This window comes from Ammodytes marinus (assembly GCF_949987685.1).
Source record: "Ammodytes marinus genome assembly, chromosome: 5".
Lineage (NCBI taxonomy): Eukaryota > Metazoa > Chordata > Actinopteri > Uranoscopiformes > Ammodytidae > Ammodytes > Ammodytes marinus.
The window spans coordinates 5,856,983-5,881,601 of NC_137234.1; the positions used below are offsets into that span (position 1 = coordinate 5,856,983).

The following is a 24,619-nucleotide window of genomic DNA, read 5'->3' on the forward strand; positions in this document are numbered from 1 at the left end:
TGTTAAATTGAAGACATTCATTCACACAAGCACACTCACAAAATACAACAGAAACAGAAATACAAAAACAACCCTTTTATTTGACCGGATCAGGCCAGTGCAAAAAAAAGTCCATCAGATGTACAGCTTGCTTGTCCGTCCGTCCGTCCGTCCGTCCCTCAAAAGATCAACTCCTCTGGCCTGAAAAGCTTCACATGGGACAGTCATAGATGTGGATAGCTCGGTCGTCTCCGGCCGAAATGATCTTTGAGCCGCTGCTGTTGTACTTCACACTCCAAACCTGAAGACAACAATGGGATTTGAGTTCCATATGAAATGTGTAATTCCACGTTCATAAATCAGTGCCTGACGCCCTACTTTTTTTTAATCAAGAACTGTTCAAAAATTTAAAAAGGTTGAAACTACAACACAATCCCTGCGTTCCAATCCCCATACTTCTCTACTATTTAGTATGCCAGAAAAATATTTAGGATGTCCCAATACATGCATGTCAATTGTAGTATGCTGAAAAATCAAAGTTGCCCCACTAACTCCAATAGCATTTTGGAGTATTTGTCTTTATTCTTGGCATTTCTCGACATAATGAAAAACAAATCTTCCTTATCTGTTTTTCTTTTCTCTCTCTTGTGGCCCTAAAACTCTTCTGTACTTTAGTATGTAGTGTAGTAAAGAGTATGTGATTCGGAACGCAGGGAATATCTTAAATATCAATAATGATGATGGTGGGAAATTACAAAATAAAAACTATGGAGTAACAAATCCCTTGTTTGGAAAAATAACCCTTCATCCTGAAACTTTAGAATGTAAGAAAATGATTAGTCTTTATATGGATGGATTTATAGCTTTGAACAATTTCATTCTGTTACTATCCTGGGACATCAAACATTTAAAGGCCTACTTCACCGGTGGGAATATGAAGGTGTATTGCATTCTGAGATCCTATGTAGTATAAATGTGCAAAAATAAAATAAAATTGGTTCATCCTAGCCTGGTTCTTTCTGCCTTTTCTCAGGCTAGAATGAACCAATTAAATTTTTTTTTGCACATTTATACTACATAGGATCTCAGAATTCAATACACCTTCATATTCCCACCGGTGAAGTAGGCCTTTAAGTATTAGGCAGTTAAAACCTTACCGCGCCTTAACAGACCGAACAAGAAAAACAAGTTCAAAATGGAGACGTCCCAGATGCTACTCTTTGACCCTTTTGCAAATATAAAAACAACGCATTTAAGTTGAACGGAAACTAAGCAGACAAGGACTAAAAAAAGCTCCAAACAGAAAATCTAACCAAATCTGAAATCTTCATCGGCTGCGAATTGTTCCAATAGATTGTTATGGTTTTGCATTTGTCATTTCATGTGATAGATATATTAAAAAAAAACACACACACACACAACAGCCTTGTCTGAGAAGCCTTGCTATTACAAATGGACCCTGCGTTCCGAATCGCATACTTTCTACTATATAGTATGTAGAAAAAAGATTTAGGATGTCCCGATTATTGTGGCCAGTTTTAGGATGGTTAGAAGTACCCGGATGTCCTACTTCATCCGGCCAAGATTGTTAGTGTTGAAAACGGCATCCTATTTGGGCGATTCTGACCCACAATCCGGTGTGCATGTGAAGTGACGTCACATCTACGAAGCCTCCATATGAAAACAAACGGGGATGCGACGGTTATAAAAGCAAGAGGCAAGATCAAGGCGCAATGTTATGATGAAATAAAAGAGTAAAAGTATGTCCCAATAGTATGCCTACTGCATTCTAACTAGATTATTTTTATCGTCGGATGTAGTATGTAGAATAGAAAAAAGAAAGAGTATGCGATTCGGAACGCAGGGGGAGTCTTTCTTAGAGAATGGAGGAACCTCCCCACAGGCGCCTGACACCATAGATCATATGCCAGCTGGATTATTGCTTTTTGCCTGATATCAAACGTCATAGTCGGGTTATGCGAGAGCGGCCGCTCCGTGACATTGGGCCGTATTGATTTCCCCAACACATCAGCACCCACTGCGGACGCATTTTATCACTTTAAATCTGATTATGACACACTCAAGAGTGGATATACAGGGTCATATCTCTGTCACCTGGTCCTGATGGTCGAAGAAAGTGTTGATACAGGCTCTGGTGCTGGCGTCCCACACCTTCACACTCTTGTCGGACGAGCTAAGAAGCGGCAGAGGAGAGGGGAGGACATTTTTAAAGTATTTTACTAAGAATCAAAGTGTGTGTGTTGTCTGGCTGAGCTGCTCTGTTTATCTAGGCATTGAGAGCTGGAAACTTAAGTCTGGAGAAAGGCTTCATCTGACAAGCGGTTTATCACAACAGGAGTGAGAGCGTGAGAAAGTAGGCAGGGGAAACACATCTGCTAGCTAGATGATTACTGTACTGTCAAGGGCAGATTTGCTCCTCACAAATTATTGTCTATCATTTTTCTAATATATTTACTCACTTTCTGTTTCAGGTCCATTACATTTGTTTGAGTGTTAATAAAAACTGAGATTCAGCTGTTAAGCAAATGCACAGAAAACACATTGGCTGCATGAAACATTAAAATACAATTAAAAATTTAAATATATATTGATATGAGGAGTATCTGATTTATTTTTTTCATTTTACCTTGAGACAAAGTGGGAGTTATCTGGGGAGAAGGCGACATTAAGGACCCAGGATCCGTGCCCGCTCAGAGTGGCGGCCAGGTTGGCATGTTGCCTGAGAGACAAAAGTTCATTAGAGCCAATAATAAATGCTTCAAAAAAGTTAGGTTTTTTTTTTACATCAAAATAAACCAACGCGGGAGTGTCCGACTGGCTGACACAATGTAAAACTCACACGTCGTATATTTTGATGTATCCGTCGTCTGAGGCGGTGGCCAGCAGCTGGGAGTCGGGGGAGAAGGTGAGGGATCTGATGGGCATGGCGTGACCTGAGGGGAGCGCAGACAGTCAGTCAGTCAGTCAGTCAGTCAGTCAGTCAGTCAGTCAGTCAGTCAGTCAATAACCTTCATTTTAACTGGAAAGACACTGAGCTTTCCCTCATTTACAGTGATGAGAGCATACACAATAAAGACAATCACAAGGATAATGTATAACCAACAGAGAAAACAGAAATAAAATAGGATCAAAATGAATATATTGCTTAACAGTCGATTGGTAAGATTCAGTGTGGCTGATCTCTACCTATCTGACTATCTATATCCTTTATGTTTTTTAAATAAGCTTTCCCAATCGAATAACCCGAGTGCCTTTCATCCATTAAAACAACAAAACATTTACAAATGGTTTGACAACAAGACATCCACTTGACTGCTTTTTAACAATACCTGGCTGACACTTCATTGACAAAACAGTTAATCCCTTAAATCAAATAAAGGATCTAAATATAATTGGTAAAGAAAACGATCACTTGTTGCGGCAGTAGATCAATAACGACTATTGAATATTTGAACCAACCTTCCAGTGTGTGGAGGAGCTTCCCCGTGGCGATGTCAAAGATGTTGATGATTCCATCGATGGCTCCGCTGGCCAAATATTTTCCATCAGGGCTCTGAGGGGCCAAACAGAATGAAATGGAAAAAAAAAAAAAGATGAAAAGTTATTGAAGTTAAAGGGCAATTTGCAAATGTGGAGACAGTGCAATATGATGATGAGTTATAGCAGCTTCTAAAAGCCTTTTAAAAAATAACCTCTGGACCTGAACAGAGGGTTAAAATACAGGAGAAACCTCGGTGTGACTTAGAATTAAACACAAATCAAAATGAGTTATCTGCCTCTGAGCAGGAGAAGCCACCGCCCAGACGACTTTTAAGAGAATTTATGGTTCCTCCCTTAGCTCAGTTGGTAGGGCGTCCCCCCCATGGGCCTCGGCCAGCAGCGGACCCGGGTTCGATTCCAGCCCGCGGTCGTTCTCTGCATGTCACTCCCCTCTCTGCCCCATTTCAACTCTGTCTCTACACTGTCAATAAAGCATAAAAATGCCAAAAAAATATCTTTAAAGAATTTATAGTTGCTTACGTAAGCTATACTCAGAATGAATTTTCCTCGAGTGTCCAGAGAATATTCCTTCTTGCCGCTTTCCACGCCGAAGATGTTGACCTTGCCGTGATGGCTTCCTGTGGCGATGTGTTTGGAGTCTGGGGAGAAGGCCACCGACCAGGCGTCAACTAGAGAGGAGAGCAAGAGACAGAGGGAAGATTGAACACTTTAAAACTGATTCCCTTACAGAAAATGTTTGTTTTAACAATTCTGTCTACAGTAGGCTAAATATAACCTATTAAATGCAATGGGTCGCCAGGTAAAATGTTTCTTTTTAATGTGTATACCTAGTGTATTTTTTTTATGGTCAACCAATGTGTCTTGTCCAACTGCCCCTGACCAAGACGCCAGACCTACTTACTGCTCTGTTAAGTCATTCTTTACAAGCCTGTATGTTATAAGCTAAATATCCTAATATAAATCCACAAAAAAGAAAAAAAAAAAGGTTTAATAAATATGTGTTTTCTTTTTCATCATGTTGAGAATAAAGATGAAATCCAATGTTGATAATAAACCCGACAGTTCAAACCTTTGAGGGCGTCTAAAAATGCAGTGTTGTCAGCCCATCTTCCCAACTTTATCACAGTCTTCATCTGTCAAGTTTATTCTCGACATTGTATTTTCGGCTTCTTGAAAATGAAAAATAATGGAAAAAAAAGTTCCTCTGCTCATTTTTTGTTCTCTCAAGTCATGTGACCCATTTGACTCCTTCTGTAAAATACAGTATAGTCCTAAGAGGGAGAAGAAAAATCAGGCCAACCACTGAGTGCAATGAAGTGTCACTAATAGAAGGTGACATGGCATTTAGACCAAGTACAGCTCGGTCAAAGATACACAACAACACTGAGATTGTTTGGGTGTGAGGTTTCTGAGAGGTTAGAGTTAAAAATAAATAAAACCAGCTTGCTGTGCTGCAGTACACATTACAACGGATGAGCTGTCAACTCCCGCACGTTTGTTTCAATACAAAAACGAAGCGACAATTTCCTCTGTAGTGCCTATAAATGGTGACCTTTTTCCAGTGCTACTGTAAGCGCTAGACACAACAGAAACAGCGAATGAACTCTCAATACGAAAAACAGTGCACATTAACAAGAACAAGAACAAAATAGCCATCTTTCAACCAGAAGTGTTGATGAGGTTTGCTCACAGGTATCAGGATCTCTCTATACCAAGGCAATTCCTGGAAAGTTTGAAAAATAATAAAAATCTGTAACAACCGACGATTATTTCCTAAATTTGACCTGAATTTTCCATCAAAAAAAATGGATTCCTTAAAATGCTAGAAAAAGATTTAAAATAAATGACAGTTCTAATTCCTAAGAAGTTTTTTTTCTGTCATGTCCACAACATAAAAATAATCAATTTCCTACGACATTAGAGAAACAGCTGACATAAACAAGGAATCTTTAATCACAATAGTTGCTGATCATGTTTCAAATGATCAACTTATCAATTAATCAACTAATTGTTCATTTTGAAAAAAAAACGTCAATGAAATTAATTACGGTACACAGAAGCTGTCTTAGTCCAGATCTTGTTCAAGAATAATGGAGCAAGGGCGCCCTTAGCTCAGTTGGTAGGGCGTCCCCCCCATGGGCCTCGGCCAGCAGCGGACCCGGGTTCGATTCCAGCCCGCGGTCGTTCTCTGCATGTCACTCCCCTCTCTGCCCCATTTCAACTATGTCTCTACACTATCAATAAAGCATAAAAATGCCAAAAAATAAAAATAATAATGGAGCAGATTATTGGATAATACTAAAAAAAAAAGTTTGATTCAACTTCTTTCCTTTGCGTTGAATCACAGAAAAAATTAAGTGATTTTTGTTCTCTTGGGTCAGACTCAGATATAGAGCAGATGAAGCCTAATTTAATCTACTAGTTCTAACAATACTATTCTACCACGCAGTTTTTTTTTTTTGCTTCATATGAACCACCCAATCTCTCTTTTATTTTTAAGATTCTTTTTTGGCATTTTCAAGCTTTAATTGATGGTACAGAGTTGAAATGGGGAGACAGAGAGAGAGAGAGAGGGGGGATGACCTGCTGTAAAGGTCCACGGGTCGGATTTGAACCCGCAACCACTGCAACGAAAGGCCGGAGCCAATATGGTACACGCTCTATCCACTACGCCACCGGAGCAACCCAACAGCCAGCCAGTCTCTTACCTGGCCCCGCGTCCATAGACCTGATCTGTTTGCCAGACTCCAGGTCCCAGAGGCGGATGTGAGCGTCCAGGGAGCTGGAGGCGGCGATGGCTCCGTTGGGACTGATGTCCACGGAGACCACGCCCAGCTGGTGGCCCTCCAGAGTCCACTGCAGCTCCAGCTTCTCGTCTGACCTGAGGGAATGATAATAATAATGGATAGGATTTATATAGCGCTTTATTGCCTAGGCACTTTACAGGGTTCCAGGTTCCATTCATTCACACACACAGTCATACCGGTGGTGGTAAGCTACGATAGCTGACGGAAGCGTGGCTGCCATTCAGCGCCTACGACCACCACCTCAAAACATGCAGCAGTCATACACATTCACACAAGGCAAGGTGGGTCTTGCCCAAGGACACAACAACCATGACACAGGTGGCAGGGTGGGAATCGAACCGCCAACCCTTCGATCATTGGCAAACCCGGAACCCGCTCTACCAACTGAGCCACGGTCGCCCCAAAGGGAAGAGAGGGGAAAGGGGATTAGTCTGTCAAGGCTAATAAACTCAACTCAGGTTTTAAACCAGCTCCTGTATAAGCTCCTTGGAATACAACTGAAACTTAACAAAGCTGCTAGCCCACAAATACAGCAACTCTGTCCGCTGATGAATAACATTATCGGAAGGAAGCATGTTTATTTGATTTTTTTAAGCACTTTCAACAAAGACTCATATATTGTTGTTTGGTCTGTGTTTTCTTTTTTTTTTTTTCTTTCAAAGGTTTTTTTATTAAATGTTCGTAACACAGAAATTGTAGCACAATTAGTACAAATTTTTCCCCCTTTTTTCCCCCCAACATACCCCACCCACATCCCACCCTCACACCCAACAACACGAAATATACACTACAAGAAACAGAAATAAACAATCAATATGAAAAAAAAAAAAAAAAAAAAAAAAAAAAAAAAACACGCATAAAGAAATCAAATTAAATCAAATAAAAAGGGGGGGGAGCTACTCTTCTATAGTTATTGTTTTTTTAAAATAATTTAGGAAGGGGCGCCAAATTCGGTCAAATTTATTCTCGGATCCCTGAGTGGTGTAACGTATTTTCTCTAAATTCATACATGCCATAATGTCTCGAATCCAATGTGAGTGGGAAGGAGGAGCAGGATCTTTCCACTTGAGTAGGATAGCCCTGCGAGCAAGTAGTGAGGTGAAGGCCAGTATTCTCAGCTTCACTTTAGGTAAGCCCGAATTTGGTGCAATGCCAAAAATTGCAGTGAAAGGGTTCGGCTTAATTTGATGCTGAAGTACTTCAGAAATTGTTTGAAAAACTGATGTCCAGAACTCAGTCAAGGTGGGACACAACCAGTACATGTGAAAGAGTGATGCCGGTGCGCTCTTACAGCTATCACAGGTCGGGTCTACATCGGGGAACATACGGGCTAATTTAGTTTTAGATATGTGGATACGATGTACTACTTTAAATTGCACAAGAGCATGTCGGGCGCACATGGAGGTAGAGTGTATCCGATCCAGGACTGAATCCCACATGTGATCTGTGAAGGCAGAACCTAGGTCTTGCTCCCACAGGGTTCTTATAGCTGCTAATGAGGGGCTATGCAACTTCGAAATAAGGTTGAAAAACACAGAAATTGAGCCTTTTAATGTGGGGTTTACAGAAAGAAACAAATCGACATGATTGGCTGGCGGTTTATAAGGGAATTGGGGAATTAACTTCTGCGTAAAATGCCTGATTTGCAGAAATCGGAAAAAATGTGTCTTTTCGATACCAAAGTGTTTTGTCAATTGAGAAAAACTAGCAAATAGATCATTAATAAATAAATCACCGATGCATTTTAAGCCTTTTTTATGCCAGATCTTGAATGCACCATCCACCGTCGAGGGGGTAAACAAGTGATTAGCTGCAATTGGGCTGAGAAGTGAAAAATTCTGCATTCCAAAATTCTTCCTAAATTGGGTCCAGATTCGAAGGGAGTGCTTAATCACGGGACTACTGTTGGGGATAGCCGAAGAGAGTGGAAGTGCGGCACTTAAGAGGGCAGATAGAGACAATGGGCTAACAGCGCTAGACTCCATTGTTACCAGTTTGGTCTGTGTTTTGCTTTGTCAGACAGATATCTTTCGTATACATTATTATTTATTTATTTTATATTTTTTGGCATTTTCAAGCTTTATTAGACAGTACAGAGTTGAAATGGGGAGACACAACAACAAAAAATACGGTGAAAACAGAGGAAGAAAAGCTAGATGTAAATTGTATCCAATGTTCGGCAAGAGAGAACTAAATCAACTGCACAACTGGCTTTGAGAATAATGTATTAATTGCTATTGTCATGAAGAGACACTCACCATTTCCAGACTTTCACCATATCATCTAACGAGCCGGTGACAATGGTTTCCGTCCCATCCGCCTCACTCTTACCCCACGCTGCCGTCCAGATCGCATCGTCATGGGCTGTAGAGGAAACATACACAAGGGTTGCGTTCCGAATCGCATACTGTTTCTTTTTTCTATTCTACATACTACATCCGACGATAAAAATAATCTAGTTAGGATGCAGTAGGCATACTATTGGGACATACTTTTACTCTCTTATTTCATCATAACATTGCGCCTTGATCTTGCCTCTTGCTTTTATATCCGTCGCATCCCCGTTTGTTTTCACATGGAGGCTGACGTCACTTCACGTGCGCACTGGATTGTGGGTCAGAATCGCCCAAATAGGATGCAGTTTTCAACACTAACAATCTTGGCCGCATGAAGTAGGACATCCGGGTAGTTCTAACCATCCTAAATCTGGCCACCAGAATCGGGACATCCTAAATCTTTTTTCTACATACTATATAGTAGAAAGTATGCGATTCGGAACGCAACCACAGGTAAAACTCTCATTATAGTGTGAATAAAAACAACAATAAAATGCATTTTAAAGGATAAGTCTGTCTGGCATTATTCTATGTGTTGTTACTGTCAACAAATCCCAATGAAAACACCTAGCAAGTCATTTATCAGAACACGTTTTGCCTAATCTTCGTATGTTATTTATTTATATCGTTTCAGTAAGTTTTGGAAAACCTCACACAGGGTTCTTATAGCTTCCTACAGGCTTTGGCTTCACAGATAATAAATGTAGAAAAAATAAATAAAAATTTCATGGCATTATATTGATTATCTTGCAATTGTGTGTCAGTTATTTTTTGGTGAGAGTGAAAACAAAAACGAGGCAGGTTTAAGAAGTGGAAGGAGAGGTTGTGGTTAACTGTGAATAACAGTTAACCACGGTCACTCAATTTAACTCAAGAAAAATGACTTTATAGTTATACAATGAGACATCTTTCTCGATGTCACTCACCGTGCTCCTGCTTGAAAAGGATGCTGTACTGAAAAGAAAAAAGCAAGTTCACAATTAATTTTTTTAGCACAAAAACAAAGTGTTATGTTCAACTATAAGGCTGTTTGAAATAGTTTCTTACTTGTGTGCTCATTTTTCTTTTGGTCCTTCAACGAACTTCTACATAAATGAAACAATATTCAAGTGTGTTAGTTTTCATAAAGCAGGGCTGGTTTGACTGCAAACAAACACACCTATAACACAGTTAGACCTATAGACATGTCGGATTAAAAGTGACATCAAACATATACAACTAAAAGGGTAAAAACACCACATTTGTGCAGTTTAAAAAATAAAAAAGCTTCTAAAACACCGCGGCTAATGTGAGCTAGCTCTGACTTAGCAGCGACTATTATATCAGTTAAACTGGTTTACAAGATTATCACCCAGTTTATCATACTAACTGCATACACAATATACAGTTACAATTCAACTTTAACAAAATATCCACCCACGTACCTTGAAATATCCCAATAAAGATCGTTTATTAAATTCAGCAGCTCGTTGATTTACATGCGAGACGCCATGACAACATTTGGCGTAACTTCCGCTTTCCTCCTTTTTCTTCTTCGTTTTTTATATTGCGATCGACGAAGAACGACTGAAGCGCACTATTCCCACCAGCAGGACCAACGAGGAAAGGCATGTAGATGGATTGAGGGACCGGATGACGAGGCTCTGATCACCTGCATCGACGGCTCCAACAAATACCCTCCGGTCAAATCAGGCGCCTACCTCCTGAAGCGCCTAAATGCTTCATATGAACAACATGAAACCAATACCAGTCAGACTCAGTAGATTCATAAACACCTGTTGATTATAAATGTGTTGTAATGTTGACAACAAAGGTCTCTGGGTGATATGCTGTGCTTTAAAGTTGTACCTAGGAAGTATTTTATAATGTTTTATTACAAGTCTTTTTGTCAAATTGATGAATATGTTATTTCAGATCCAAATATATTTTCACGTGTTAAATTGTATTTTTTGAAAGTGATTATGTTTTTACTAGATAACCACTGAGCAAATGTCTGTGTACTTATTCTAATTTGGATTGGTTTTGTAGTATTTTAAAAGATGCCATGATGGGTTGTTGTCAATATGCGAACTATACCATTGCTTTCAGGGTAGCTTACTTTTTTACGTGGGGGCCTGACTGTGACTCTGATTTGAAGTTCTATTAATTATTAACTGTTAAATAAACTGTGACAAAATATTGCAGAACAAGTTTAAAAATGACCTATTTCTACTGATGTCCGTGCTCTTTTTTTCAGGTTTAGTCGACAGCTCCGTGCTATTAAATATTTGACAAAGTTAATTGTTCGTGACCAAATATTAGAAAACAAAGTTTAAAAACTAACTCTCTATTGAAATCTGTGTTCCTTAACATGTTGTGTTGGAAGCTCACCTGGGTTAACTCTAATCTGCATCATTTTTAGCTCTTTGCCTATTGGCTGGAAAAGTCACATGGCAGCAGAATGATGTCGCACCAACAATATAAGAGGGCCTTGTGTTTAATATTCTGCAACAGTGCATTCAGATCATTTCTGAAACATTTTGATTTTAAAAATGAGCATCCCAGTGGTGGACTTTGGCGTGTGCAGCCTGACTGGGAAATACGTCACTGAGGAGCAGATACTCAGTTTGGCCAAAGAGCTTAAAGCAGCTTTTTTGGAAGTTGGTTTTGTTTTTCTGAAGAACACTGGGATCACTCAGGAGGAGGTGAGAAGTAGCATGTACTGTAGTTTGTTGAAGGTGCTTAAAGTGGAATGAGTCTTTTTATTTTATTTTATTTTATTTCCTGGTTGGTTTGGATAGGTGGACCGTGTTATGGACATCTCCAAGAAGTTCTTCCTGCAACCTGATGAACTGAAGCGTCCTTTCAGCAGGAAAAACTTTGTCAACAGTCCTAAACACGGATGGTTGGCTATTGAAACTGAGAGGTAGAAATCAGAAAGCGAACCAAACACACTCCTTCCACAAAATGTTACATGTTTAACATTAAAATTATTTCTTTTCAGAGTGGATCCACTTCAACCTGGAGACCTAAAGGAGTCATTTGACCTTGTTTCTCTTCACCCTGATATAGTAAGGATTTACTTTCACATTTGAACTTTTTCATTATTTCAGGAGCAATTTAGAAAGGCCAGAGTGACCACACTCATTTATTTGAAATATAGATATTGGTATTGTCACCCGTCATGCGCTGGTTCTTTTCTCTTGTGATGCAGCCATGGCCCTCTGGTGATGCAAAAGGTTTCCAGGAGATCCAGACGTCTTTCTTCCAGCGCTGTAAAGAGCTGAGTCTGAGGGTGCTGAGGGTGATGGCCCACAGCCTGGGTCTGGACCCTGAGCTGTTCCTGAGTGCACACCGTTTTATAGGAAGTATGTAGACAAAGCACCACACTATCTCGCTGCTCTCACTATGGTGAGTGATGCACAAAGCTGAAAACAGGGCTGTTTCTCTGAGCTTAGTATGTAACGTTGTTTGACATGAATATAAATAGTTTATTTCTGGAAAATGCATCATCTGATGCTGCTGGCAGAACAGATGACAGAATTACACTTTCCACAATATACTTTAAGAATATATATAATATCTTCTAGCACACATTGAGTGACCTGAGCTTAATCATTAACTCAAACCTATTGTGTCTGTTCCTGGTGTGTTTCTATTCTAGCTGAAGAGAATGGCACAACACTGCGGTCTCTGTACTACCCACCAATAAACTGTGAGAAAGCGAAGGAGGGTCAGCTTCGCTGTGGAGAGCATTCAGACTACGGCAGCATCACCCTGTTGTTTCAGGGCTCTGAAGGTCTGCAGGTAACACCACTGACTTCTCCACTTCTCTGAATGAAATATCCTTTGTCTCCAAAGTCAAGGTATACCAAACATTTAGATTTGTTTCAGTACTTGTAATGCTCTTGACTCTTGTTAACCCTCAGGTGCGTAACCGTTCAGGTGAATTCATCTCTGCTCCTGTCATACCTGAAGCGGTCCTCATCAACATCGCTAACCTGATGCAGCGCTGGACCAGTGATCACTTTGTCTCTGTGGTCAGTTAACCCATTGAATGGGTTAAGAGCATATTTCGCAGCTGTCTTGCACATCTAAATTATTTCAACTGTTTGTTTATAATGATTTAAATTATAAAGTGACACAAGTTTGCATATGGGACAAGGTGTTAATAATAATTAAATAACGGATGAATATATCCTGTGTGTAGAAAGGAGCCAGTTTAGGTGGTTTGGGCATCTGGTAAGGATGCCCCCTGAGCTGTTTCAGGCACGTCCAGCTCGGAAGAGGCCTCTGGGTAGGCCCAGTACTAAGTGTAGAGATTATATCTCCACACTGGCCTGGGAACATGTCAGGGTCACCCAGTCAGAGCTGGTTAATGTGGCCCGGGAAAGGGAAGTTTTGGGTCACCTACTGGAGCTGCTGCCCCTGTGACCTGATAAGCGGTTGACAATTAGATGATATATGTCTTTATAACTAAATAAATGCCTGTATCATTAGAATCAGTAGGCCATATCAAAGTATAATGACCATATATGGACCATTCATTAAAGTGACACCAAATAAGGATCTATATCATTTCTTGTGGTTGTGTTGTCCCTCAGCGCCACAGAGTTCTGCTGCCCCCTGCTGGAGACTCCAGCACACGTCAGTCTCTGGCTTTCTTTGTCCAACCCGATCTTGAGGCTCTGATCACCTGCATCGACGGCTCCAGCAAATACCCTTCGGTTAAAACATGCACCTACCTCAACCAGATCTATGCCACTCTGTATGATTAAAACTGAACCTACATATTTGATATATGATACCCATCAGTTTATTCATACCCACCTGTTGATTATAAATGTGTTGTCATTTTGTCAAGAAAGGTCTCGAGGTCATCTGCTGTGCTTTAAAGTTGTGCCAGGGAAGTCTTTTATCATGTGAAATCACGGTTACTTATTGTCAAAATGATGAATATGTCACTTCAGATTCCATAATGTAATTTTATTACAATTGTTTTTTCCGATAACCACTAAACCAATGTATATGATATAATCAAGTGACACAAACTTCAAATCTGCAAGCTCATTCACTTTATTGTTCACATTCAAACCTTGTACAACAGTTTCATGAATTCAGGAAGTTGGTTTTGGACAGATTTATAGGGGCACTGTATAACATTTTAAGTAATTTATTAGCTAAAATCAATATCCTCATTCATAAATATGTCCTCATTGGTGTAAAATCACCTCTGCCAAACATCTGAATTATCCTCCTGAGCGGAGAATTACAAATATTAATTTTACATTTTGTACATTGAGAGGGTAAGTCTTATGGAGGCATCCATGTTTTTGGAATGTCATCAGGTGCATTGTTTAGAATTTAGAATTGTTCTTGTCCTTGAAGGCCACTGTAGCTTCTGTTATTATTCAAAGGGGGTGGGGTTACCCAGGGAGTGTTGCATTCTAGAACTTTGTAGAACTTTCTTGATGATGTCATATTACACAGTGCCCCTTTAACTGCTTTTGAAAGTTATATAAAATAAAAGTTAAACAAGACCTGTAAGCAGGTTCAACTGTAAGTCACCAGTAATAGTGAGGTTTACTGATTTGACTGTTTTTTAAAAAAGGGACATAAAAAGTACAGTGCATTTTAACTAAATTCCTCAAAAGTTTAACTACGTTTGTGCCATAATTCTTGCTTGTATCTGTGTTATTTAACGTAGTTTTGACCCTTTGGAGTTTAATTAAGGTCTTCCATTACAATGTCCACCTGCTGCAGTTTTATCTAGTGGTGTAGAGAAAAGATTGAAAAAATAAAGTATTCTATCATAATAGTTTAAATTACAGCACTGACACACAAACACACTATACACATACAGACACTTTTGACTCCACGCCATCCTCACCTCAACACCGCTACCATTATATTAAATTAAACTATTTAAATATATGATATATTTCATTTTATGTTAATTATGTTCTTCAATTATCAGGTCCAAAGGAGAAAGCAGCTAGAAAACAGAAGTGACAGAATATGCATTAATATGAAGGTATTAACCTTGTAAAAAACAAAACTAAGTTTCATTGCAAAAGATCTAAAAAATAATAATAAAAAATGATGGCTGAAGAGTAATGTTGCTGACTGGTGCAGTCTGGAGTCTACAAAACAGTTGACAGGTATAAGAGATTGATTAGCATACTCTTCACACCAACATAGATTTTACACATTATTAAATTAAACCATTAAACAAATGTGAAAATGAACATGATGAAATACAAAAGGTTATTGAAGAAAGAGCAGCAGGGCTGTGCTGAATATATCATTCATATAAAACTAAAATTACTTTTAAAGCAAATATGATCATTTCCTTCATAATGGCAGTAGCGCTACAGTGAACTAAGGTTTAGTTTCTTACATTCATTTTTTTCGGCTCTTTTTAATGGAATAAATAAATACATTTCAAGGTATTTTCTCTAAGAGACACTACCAATGACAATGAGATACAGTGTACACTAGACAAAACAATCAATTATCAGGTCAAAGGCCGTCCCCATTTCACCGCAAAGCACTTCCCATGGAGAACACAGTCTTTGTTGGGCTAAAAGATCAAAATGACAAAAACTAAAAAGGGCCTATTGTCCACAAAGAAAACTGGAGCAGCTCCACATTTCAAGTAGGATTTATGCAGCCAGATCAGGCAGACTGGGCACTGGCTCTGAATCTGAAGCTTGGAATCAGATTTCTTATGTGCCCTTAATATTGAGGAATATTTTTGTCAAGTGGTGTTTTGAAAATTGTAAAAAAAAAAAAAAAAAAATTGGAAATTGGAATCATGACAAGGCAAACACACAAACACGTACGTACACTCACTAGCATTCATACAGCACACAGAGTAGTCATGCGGCCTGCTAGGAGTGTCCTGGCACTGGAACGTCTTGCTGCTGGTGAACGGGGGGCAGTGACTGGATGTTTCCTGGGACAATTGGTGCAGGATGACCCTCAGGTACAGGAGCTTCCATCTCTGCAACAGAGAGTTATATCGGCACAAGTTCATGAGTTGAATTAACAAGATCTTGCTGAATGTGAACCTTTAGTTTATAGTGTTTTTTGTGTGGTTAAAATTCCAAATGGATTGGTCAAATTTAGATTTTTAATTATTCTTCTGGATGCTACTGCTTTGTGCGATAAAAAAAATATATAAATCTTATCTGCACATTTTTAAAAAGGAGGCACTTTCCTGATTTCACAAATCAAATTCAGTTTACTTCCATACAGCCAGTTACAAAAGTTGGTATATATCTTCTGTCGCTCTGGCGGGGAAGGTTTAAACCCTGAAGATTTAATGAAAGAGGTTTGAGTTGCATTATGGGAAATGCAGTTTCAAGCATCTTTGGAGCATAAACTCCAAGGGACTAAAATGTCGGACAGCTTGGCCAGGCTTTTTTAAATCTTTTTTCATAAAGTATTGTTAAATTCGTATTTACTTCTTACTTATCCTATTCGGGCATGTTCAATTGGGTTACAATAGTTTATATCAGTTCAATCAATTTTGATGGTTCATATAGTTATTTATTTATTATATATATACACACAAAATAAATGTCCTTAAAAAATTTAAATCTTTCAAGTATTTATTTTAGTTTTTTTTTCTCATGATAAAATAAAATACTTAAACTAATGTCTCTTGTGAGTCACCCAACTTGATCAAAGTGCCTCTTTCACTGCTGTAGCTGTGCCACTGTTAAAGTCTGTGTTCTGTGTCATCTCTCCTCGGTTAAATTAAGTTGAAACAACAATCACTGCAACACTTACGTTTGACCTCAGGGTTAGAGGCTTTTATCCTTTCCATGTCTTCTACTGCCTGAGCGGGGAAAAAACAAGATGGAAAACATTAGAACATCACAAACTAAATGGCAACCTCTGCCTGCAATCATTTTGTACAACCATAACAATACCAATACAATATGTTACAGTACAGTTTGACATTCCTTTATATAATCTGAGCCATGATGGAAGTAGCTGCCTCTTGGTCATGTTTGCCCTACTGTGTACAGAGGTTACTGAAAACAATAACGTTGGGTGCAGCTCAACATTGCTGTTACAAGGAAGTCAATTTTGCTCATGCCCACAAACCATCAGTCAGATATGATTCAAAACCATTTGAACTATAGCCTACTGTGTGGACATTACTCCATATATTGGACCCATTAAACGGTGGAGTCAGTGATTCTGGAGAATGCTTGTGGAAAAAAATTACTTTATGTCAAAATCAGGGAATATCTCAGGATTCGCTACCTGTATGTCAGTGCTTTAAAAAATAACAATCCAATGTCAATACACAGCCTAGGTTATATAAATGGGCTTGTTGCTAGCTGTGGTGGGCCCTTTGTTTACATACCAGTTTACAGAGCTTAGGCTGTGTACTAACACCAGATATATTTTCAACACACACAGTACAGAGAAGTGGCAGATCCAGAAGAGATATTCAACGATTTTGACAATAAGCGTTCTCCAGAATCGCTGGATCCACCTTTTTATGTGACTGCGGATTGATGAGAGAGGACTCATTTTAAAGTATTCACCTGCTGTAGCCCGGACCGTTGGGCGTTAAGTTCCTCCTGCTTTCTCTGGAGCTCCGCCGTCTGCATCTGAAGCTCCACAGCCTTACGGTTGATGTCGCTCTCCTCGTTGGCCAGTTGCTGTTCGTATTCTCTCAGCTCCTCGTCAGTGTAAGGCCGGGTCTGATCTAAGGTCTGTGGAGGGCAGGCGATCATAGGATATAATGTATTTTAAGAAATAACAGGATAAATTGTCAACACCAACATTCATCACAGGGTGGAAAACTATCTGCAAAACTAGGGTGCTCGTGATGTAGTGGTTAGAGCATCCCAATGAATTGAATAGAATATTGAACAAAACTAAACTAACGTGACAGCGAGGTCAACCAAATCTTGATTCAACTTGGTAAATAATAATCACATCATCTTCTCAAGTGGAACGTCACATTTCTGACTGCATTCATTCACCATTAGACTTTTCTATCACTAGAGCTCTTACCTCCCACTCGTCTTTCTCCAAGAACTCCTCCTTCTTGGTGGCGGTCATGAACTCGCTCAGTGACACCAGCCTGTCTTTATCCTTGTCCACCTGAACATCAGCAGAGGAAGAGGGTTTAATCAACGTCAGGGTCGATAAACGGTCAGCCAGATTCATTACGTCTGACCAGTCAACTCCCTGGTTAAGCACTGCCTCTGCAGCTGTTGTTTCACATCTTGTACTAGTGATAATGTCTGCACAAGGTCCCTTTGTCTGTGAATATCTGACACCCTAAAAGGTACGTACCAATGTATTTTTGCTCTTTAATCCAGTGTTGAAGAGGAGTGGATGTATTTGAAACAATGTGTTGGTGGTTGATAGTTGAATGTCTTTTTACTGACAGCATTCAAAGATGCCTGAATTGACTATGGGGCTTGAATCAGGACCAATTACTGTTTTAATAGTACACATGTGAAAGCCTCCATATCTGCTCTAGATAGAATAAAATAGATTTTTTTTTTGTCATTGCACTGATAAAACGATACAACCAAACTTAGTTCAGTTTATATTCCATGTAGCAGCAGCATCCTAATACATGAATAATATCTTAAAATCACTAGGTCATAAAAGTTGCTGTGCTGTCTCACCTCGCTCATGACATGCTCTCTCATGCGCAGTCGCTCTTCCTCCATCTCCACCATGTCGTCCTCTTCATTCTCCGGGTCGTAAACCTTCTCCAACTAAAGTACAGAAAACGGATACAAGTTTTTACCTCAAAGGCTTCTTCATTTGCATATTACGTCATCCAAAAAAACGTGCAGGGCAGCTAGACGCAGAATACGCAGACATAAAATACCTCTTTAGTGAAAAGCGCTTCAAGTTCGTTCTCGTCGATGTAGCCGTCTCCGTTGTAGTCTGTAACACAAAGCAAAATGCCCCAAAGTCAACACATCAGTTCATCTATATATGGAGTGGTCTTGAGGTGAATTTTTAATGATGTCAACAATGCCTTTTGAAGGCCTGGGCTACTAGATTAATGATAGTCTGCTAGTAGTTTTTTGTCTCTTTAGACACATATGAGGTCACACTAGTTACCGTGCATGTTGAAGAAGGTCTTGGGATCAAAGTCTTCTGGGTCCATACCATCGGACTCTTTCCACACTTCCTTTAACTGGTCCTCACTGCCCTACACACACACACACACACACACACACACACACACACACACACACGAACACAAACATTTGTTTCCTCAGCTGTTGTTTTGAACAAACTGGGGTAGCAGTTGGAATGGCTTTTTTTAAGATTTTTTTTTTGTAGTTTTATTAGACAGTACAGAGTTGAAATGGGGAGACAGAGCGAGAGGGGATATAACATGCGGTAAAGGTCCACGGGTCGGATTTGAACCCACGGCCACTGTAACGAACGAAGGCCGGAGCCAATATGGTACACGCTCTATCCACTACGCCACCAGAGCGCCCGAGCAATGGCTTTTTTAAACGAAACATGATAGACTCCATATTGCATTGAGAGAAGCCTGAGGCCTAAGAATTCCACTGCCAATGACTTCTGCTCTAATTGTTTTGCATACGACAAATACACTTCTTGAATCTTGAATATGCCGAAAAAATTTACATCAAAATATATCAAATAAAGTGTGTTCCTGCAGTGGTCTTACAGGGTGGTTGACTTTGGGATGGGTGTTGTGTTTCTTCTGTAGCTCCTGGTAGTGCTGCTCCTCCCTCTGACGCTCCTCCTCTGTCATGGCTTTCATTCTCTCCCTCCTCTCGTGCTCCTTGATCATCTCGTACCTCTTGAACTCATCATGGCGGCCCTTGTCGAAGTCCTCCAGGTCAGTGGTTGCCTACAAATGAAATGAGAGTGTGACAATTACACCTCTGCTCTGCCCCACAAAGCCACTTTCATTAGTAGCCCCTTATAATATAATAGCGCTTTACAAGAATTCAAAGTCACTAAGCAGCAGTATTAGCCTAGTTTTTCTAGACTAGTAAAACTGAGAGTAAAGATGACAAAGGGTGTTTCATATTCGTCTCAACATACAATGGTGGATTGGTTTACTGATATCAAGTGAATACATAGATGTATAAGTTGCCGTTTTCTTTTGTTGAATCACAATTTATTCATGCAGTGCAATCTGCAATCTGTGTTAGATCGGTGCAGTTATGTCTTTTAGACAGTATACATTTGATTGTCCTAAAATGTCTGAATGTCATGAATTATAAAAAGTTCAGTCGACACTTTAAAGTGTTAACTTACGGGCAAGTCTTTATTCTACAGCCTTGTAGGTAATTGCCTTGTGTAAAGTATATGTATAAAAAAAATCCCTGGCTACTAAATGTCAGGGATTAATATGCATGTCACCGTAACAGACATGCAAACCCAGTGACTAATTAACTAATTTCATTCAAACATGTTGCTCTCTCATAACCCATTAATGCCTTTTTTAAACCCATTGCCTTTTTGACACACCAGAACTCTCCTACAGAGGACGAAAAGCTGTGAATGCCTCCAAGTTATTTAGCGTTCAGTTTAAGAAGAGCTGGAGCTGGTTAATAAAGCCTACACATGTGATCCAACAGGTAATACAATACTGTATATAAGCGATCCTGAGAAACACAGCTCACTGTTTCAAACCTGTTTTTTCTCTATAGGCTCATCGCTCTGAACCATAACAATAATATGAGGCAAAGGCGTCTTTATTTTGATTACAGGGGGAACTGGATGAAGTTACATGTACACAGCAGCACTGCAGAACACAATAACAGTGTTGAGGAACATGGTGAGTGTCTGATATAAAGTCTTGTTTTTTTTTGTCATTTTTTTTTCTATGCTTTTATTGATAGTGTAGAGACAGAGTTGAAATGGGGCAGAGAGGGGAGTGACATGCAGAGAACGACCGCGGGCTGGAATCGAACCCAGGTCCGCTGCTGGCCGAGGCCCATGGGGGGGACACCCTACCAACTGAGCTAAGGGCGCCCCCATAAAGTCTTATTCAATCAACGGTCAATGGTCAAGATTTAAAAATGTTGGGGGGGGGGGGGGGATCGCCAACTCCAACAAAATGTAGAAATATAGTAATAATACATAGACTACTGAGTGTATGTGGCTGCCATGTGTACGTGTGGAAGGTTGTCTTGTTGTGCTAATTGAAGAGTTAACATGCCTTACCTGCCCAGGGACCAAAGGTGGAAAAAATCAGTTTGCTAAAACCTGGTACAATGCATCTCTTCTTGCTCTAAACAAGGTTAATGTTTATTTTGTACATTGTCCCTGTTTCAATAAAGTTACATTACATTTACATTACAATGCACTGAATCTACAACCGTTCACAGTCAACTTGTATGTGAGTGAGGAGCCGTAACCACAGCTACTGAGTAAACATGTTTCATAAAGGAAATGTCTATATAGTTAAGAGTGTTTTTATTTATCACTTGTTTTACCGATTTGATGAGGCGGTCCAGATCCTCCACCTCGAAGGTTTCTGGGTTCATGTGGTTGAGGTGCTCAAACTGTTTCAGTAGAGCCTGGTGTTCCACTCCACGGGCTGAAAGTAAATACATTCAAAAAAGTTTGGTTTGAACTTCTAAAATGTCTCTACTCTCTACACACCCTGTTCGATTACACCATCTTGCATAATGCCTCTCTGACCGATTAGCAAACTATGTCTCTGACCGTTGTGTTTTTAAAAAGCGGATTAGCTGGCTATGTGACCTGTAACCCGTATTTCTGCATAAAAATACTGGTTTGTAGTGCCAGAAATACCGGTTACAGGTCACATAGCTAGCTAATCCGCTGTTCTTTTACTGCATTTACATTAAAAAGGTGCTCTAAGGAACTTTCAGTTTGTGTTAATACTTGCGACCGCTTTGGACAAAAGCTGTAGTGTTTTTACTACGCCAGCTGTAGTTCCTGGGTGAGCGTACCCATGACAAACGCATAAAGAAAAACTATATAAAAATAGCCTTCTTTGCATGGATAGTCTTGTTTGCTGTTACATGTCATTTATGATCATCAGAGGGAAAAATGAGACCGTTTCAGAAATATTTAAAAGTTCCTCGTAGCACCTTTAATATTCATACACTTTTAAATCTTGTATCATTGAACTTTTCATTCAGTTGCTCACACTGTCCAGGGTAATACTGTATGCGGAAGTAGGCGCTGTATTACATCATGTTCCTGTGTCTAAGATCCACATTCTATATTTGACCAAAACGGCCGCTGCTGAGTATTACAAAACCTATTGTGCAACTTCAAAAAGCATTTGAATTTGTCATTTTTTTAAAAAAAGTACGCAAGACACTTTACCATTCCCTCCCTGGATGTCATGTTTGGCCTTGATGAGCATCCGTAGCCGGTTCATCTCCTCCCGCTTCAACTCGTCCAGTTTAGTCCGAAAATTGTGGTGAACAAAGTCCAGCTCTTTGGACAGTTTGCCGAGCTGAAGGCAGAAAAATAAAAAATCAGCACGCCACTGTTCAATACAACATGTCCGTGTCAACAAAGAGGGTTACAAAATAGTGGAAAGTTTAGTGAGAAAGTTTAGTCAGCATGCAGCAGACGTACCTTGATGTCATCCATGTTGGCATTTCTGAGCTTCTCTTTGAAGTGGGGGTCTTTCTCCAGGTATTCAATGACTTCTCTGAGGTAGCGGTCGTAGTGCAGCCCAGTGTCCTGTAGCAGGGACCACACACAGCACACATAGATGTTTGTTGTTAGAGGAGAACTTCAAATAGAACGGAGACTCCCGCCCACACACTCAAGGTATAACTTGCAACATTTCGGTTTTTAACAGATCAAAACGTTTCACTTAATAAACCGTTTTTTTTTTTTGCAAGTTAGACAGTGTGTGCGTGTGTGTGTGTGTGTGTGTGTGTGTGTGTGTGTGTGTGTGTGTGTGTGTGTGTGTGTGTGTGTGTGTGTGTGTGTGTGTGTGTGTGTGTGTGTGTGTGTGAGTCCACTTTCTTTTTGGATTTGCTCTTCCATCTCCTACGTTCACAAGAAACAGAAGTGCTAAATATTCTCCCAACTTGTTGATTTATTTCTTAGTATCTCTTTTGACTTGGAAAACGTATGTGTCAATAACATGAATGAACGGTGGCAGCTGATTCTACCTGGTATTGCTCTTGTTTGTTTTGAGCAAATACTCTAAAGTACCCGCAATGTAATTTGACCCAAAAGCAAGTGTACCTTTTCCATGGGAACAGCCCTGTCTGAGATACAATAAGCCCAAAAAGGTTCCCACCTTTGGATAACTGACATGTATTTTTGTGGAATTAGCTATAAAACCCAGATTTAAATGTGATATCCCCTGTATTTTGACACACCCTGTTTAACTCACAGTGCTCTTTGGGGGCTCCAGTTCCTCCACTGGGGGCTTTTCTTTGGTCGTGTCCACTTTGATAGGCACAGACTGGATACACAGCCACAAACTCAGCAGGACCAGCCCACAATGGACCAAGGATTTACCCCTCACCATCTAAGGGAAAGGGAGATAATAAAAAAGAGAAATAAATAGGATGAATAGGGTAAATTTTAATGGTGTGATGTCATATTAATAATAGTATTCTCTCACTTTTAAATTGTTCTCTGAAATGTTCTTAAGTCAAACAGTCTAACAAGTGCAGCATGGATAGTAAGAGCTTTATCTTTTATATTGTTTTAAAAAAGGCAACACCCTTCATTTCTCAAACACTGCAAAAGCCACAGCTTCACGTGGAAACAATGTGGGATGAGATTATGAAAGTTAATCTCAAAAGCAAGACTATGCAACACACGTGTTTGGTGGATAAAACAAACAGCTAGCTAACTTTAAGACAATTTCTCCACAACAGCATTATAACAAGAAAGATGGCATTCACATAGGCTACACAAACACTTACACACACACAGACACACACATGGTGGTAACAGGCGAATTAATTTCCCATGGATGTAGAAACCAACTCTTAGCTCATAGCCTTAGTAGCCCATATATGGTAAACAACAATACTACATTACAATTCATACACAACAACACTCGCACACGAGCAACCTGACACTTACTTCGCCGCTCTTTCTCGTTTAGTTTTCGCCTCAAAGTGCCAGAGCTTCAGTGCTGCTTGTTTACAGCTGTCATCCACCAATAATACACAACCTAATGACACACAACCTACACTAGAAAATAAGGCTGTGTTCACCATGGCAACGCTCCGCCTCCGGACCGCCCCGATTGGCCAGCCCTTCTTTGTAAAACAGTCGCGTTGAGAGCTGATTGGACGATTGACCTGTCAATCACATTTTATCAACCTGTCTGCCCCTTGGTGTGAGACAAACTGTACGTGGCGTTCAGTCCACCTCACGTGGGCGGAGTTTAGTTTCTGGTGTAAGAAAGGGCCAACCTTTATTTCACAGCTTCAGACTGCATTGCAAGTGCTTGATTATGTATTTGTACACATCAGCAGACTGTGATTCAAAACATTAGTCATGTCATGGAAATGTATCGGGTTTATTTGTGAATATTGGTCCATGCAAAGAATTTAGGCTACTAATGCTGCAAAAAAAATAGAGAAAAAACTGCCTTGGTGCCTATATAAAATTAAATACTATATATTTTTTCAAATGTAGGCAAACACTCTACGAGTTGTGTACGCCTATGTATTCAGTCTTGGTTATTGCATCATTCTGGTATCATGCATATGGGCTACACGAAAACTGCCTTTAAACAGCTGTTTACAATGGAGACCACTTTCCATTAAAGGGTTAAAAATGTTACCCAAGCAAAAATACCAGAGTATGAGGCAATCTTAAAGTTGAGTTAAAGCATCTTCAAATTAGAAAAAAAGTAGAAGTATTAAATATAGGCAGCAGAGTCTGTCTATCTATAAATACAACCCAAACCATCTGGCTATGAAGCAGAACAAACCAAACAAGAAGACGTTTGCTAGTGACACCTACTTTTTCACATTGACTCCACCA

At 39.8% G+C, this 24,619-nt stretch overlaps 3 protein-coding genes across 3 annotated transcripts; 1 reads left to right on the forward strand and 2 right to left on the reverse strand.

Moving 5' to 3' along the window:
* Window positions 1–60: 60 nt before the first annotated feature.
* skic8 (SKI8 subunit of superkiller complex) lies at window positions 61–10,155 on the reverse strand. The gene is made up of 11 exons (XM_080027892.1): window positions 10,069–10,155; window positions 9,692–9,729; window positions 9,571–9,598; window positions 8,567–8,672; window positions 6,210–6,382; window positions 4,021–4,169; window positions 3,460–3,553; window positions 2,840–2,933; window positions 2,627–2,719; window positions 2,095–2,173; window positions 61–280 (listed from the first exon to the last, which is right to left on the reverse strand). The coding sequence occupies exons 2-11, from the start codon at window positions 9,701–9,703 to the stop codon at window positions 191–193; spliced, it is 918 nt and encodes a 305-aa protein (XP_079884018.1). The 5' UTR covers window positions 9,704–9,729; window positions 10,069–10,155; the 3' UTR covers window positions 61–190.
* Window positions 10,156–11,175: 1,020 nt separating this feature from the next.
* On the forward strand, window positions 11,176–13,401 carry LOC307251191 (uncharacterized protein; the record flags this gene model as incomplete). The annotated part of the gene is made up of 7 exons (XM_080028512.1): window positions 11,176–11,328; window positions 11,425–11,549; window positions 11,628–11,694; window positions 11,838–11,991; window positions 12,288–12,430; window positions 12,553–12,663; window positions 13,228–13,401. 7 exons carry the CDS (start codon window positions 11,176–11,178, stop codon window positions 13,399–13,401), a joined length of 927 nt encoding a protein of 308 aa, XP_079884638.1.
* A 316-nt stretch (window positions 13,402–13,717) lies between these two features.
* Window positions 13,718–23,819, reverse strand: LOC307250285 (nucleobindin-2-like). The gene is made up of 13 exons (XM_080027319.1): window positions 23,708–23,819; window positions 23,004–23,141; window positions 22,229–22,336; window positions 21,971–22,103; window positions 21,106–21,209; window positions 19,323–19,508; window positions 18,740–18,830; window positions 18,501–18,559; window positions 18,292–18,384; window positions 17,666–17,755; window positions 17,191–17,361; window positions 16,421–16,469; window positions 13,718–15,629 (listed from the first exon to the last, which is right to left on the reverse strand). Exons 2-13 carry the CDS (start codon window positions 23,139–23,141, stop codon window positions 15,517–15,519), a joined length of 1,335 nt encoding a protein of 444 aa, XP_079883445.1. The 5' UTR covers window positions 23,708–23,819; the 3' UTR covers window positions 13,718–15,516.
* Between the last annotated feature and the right edge of the window lie 800 nt (window positions 23,820–24,619).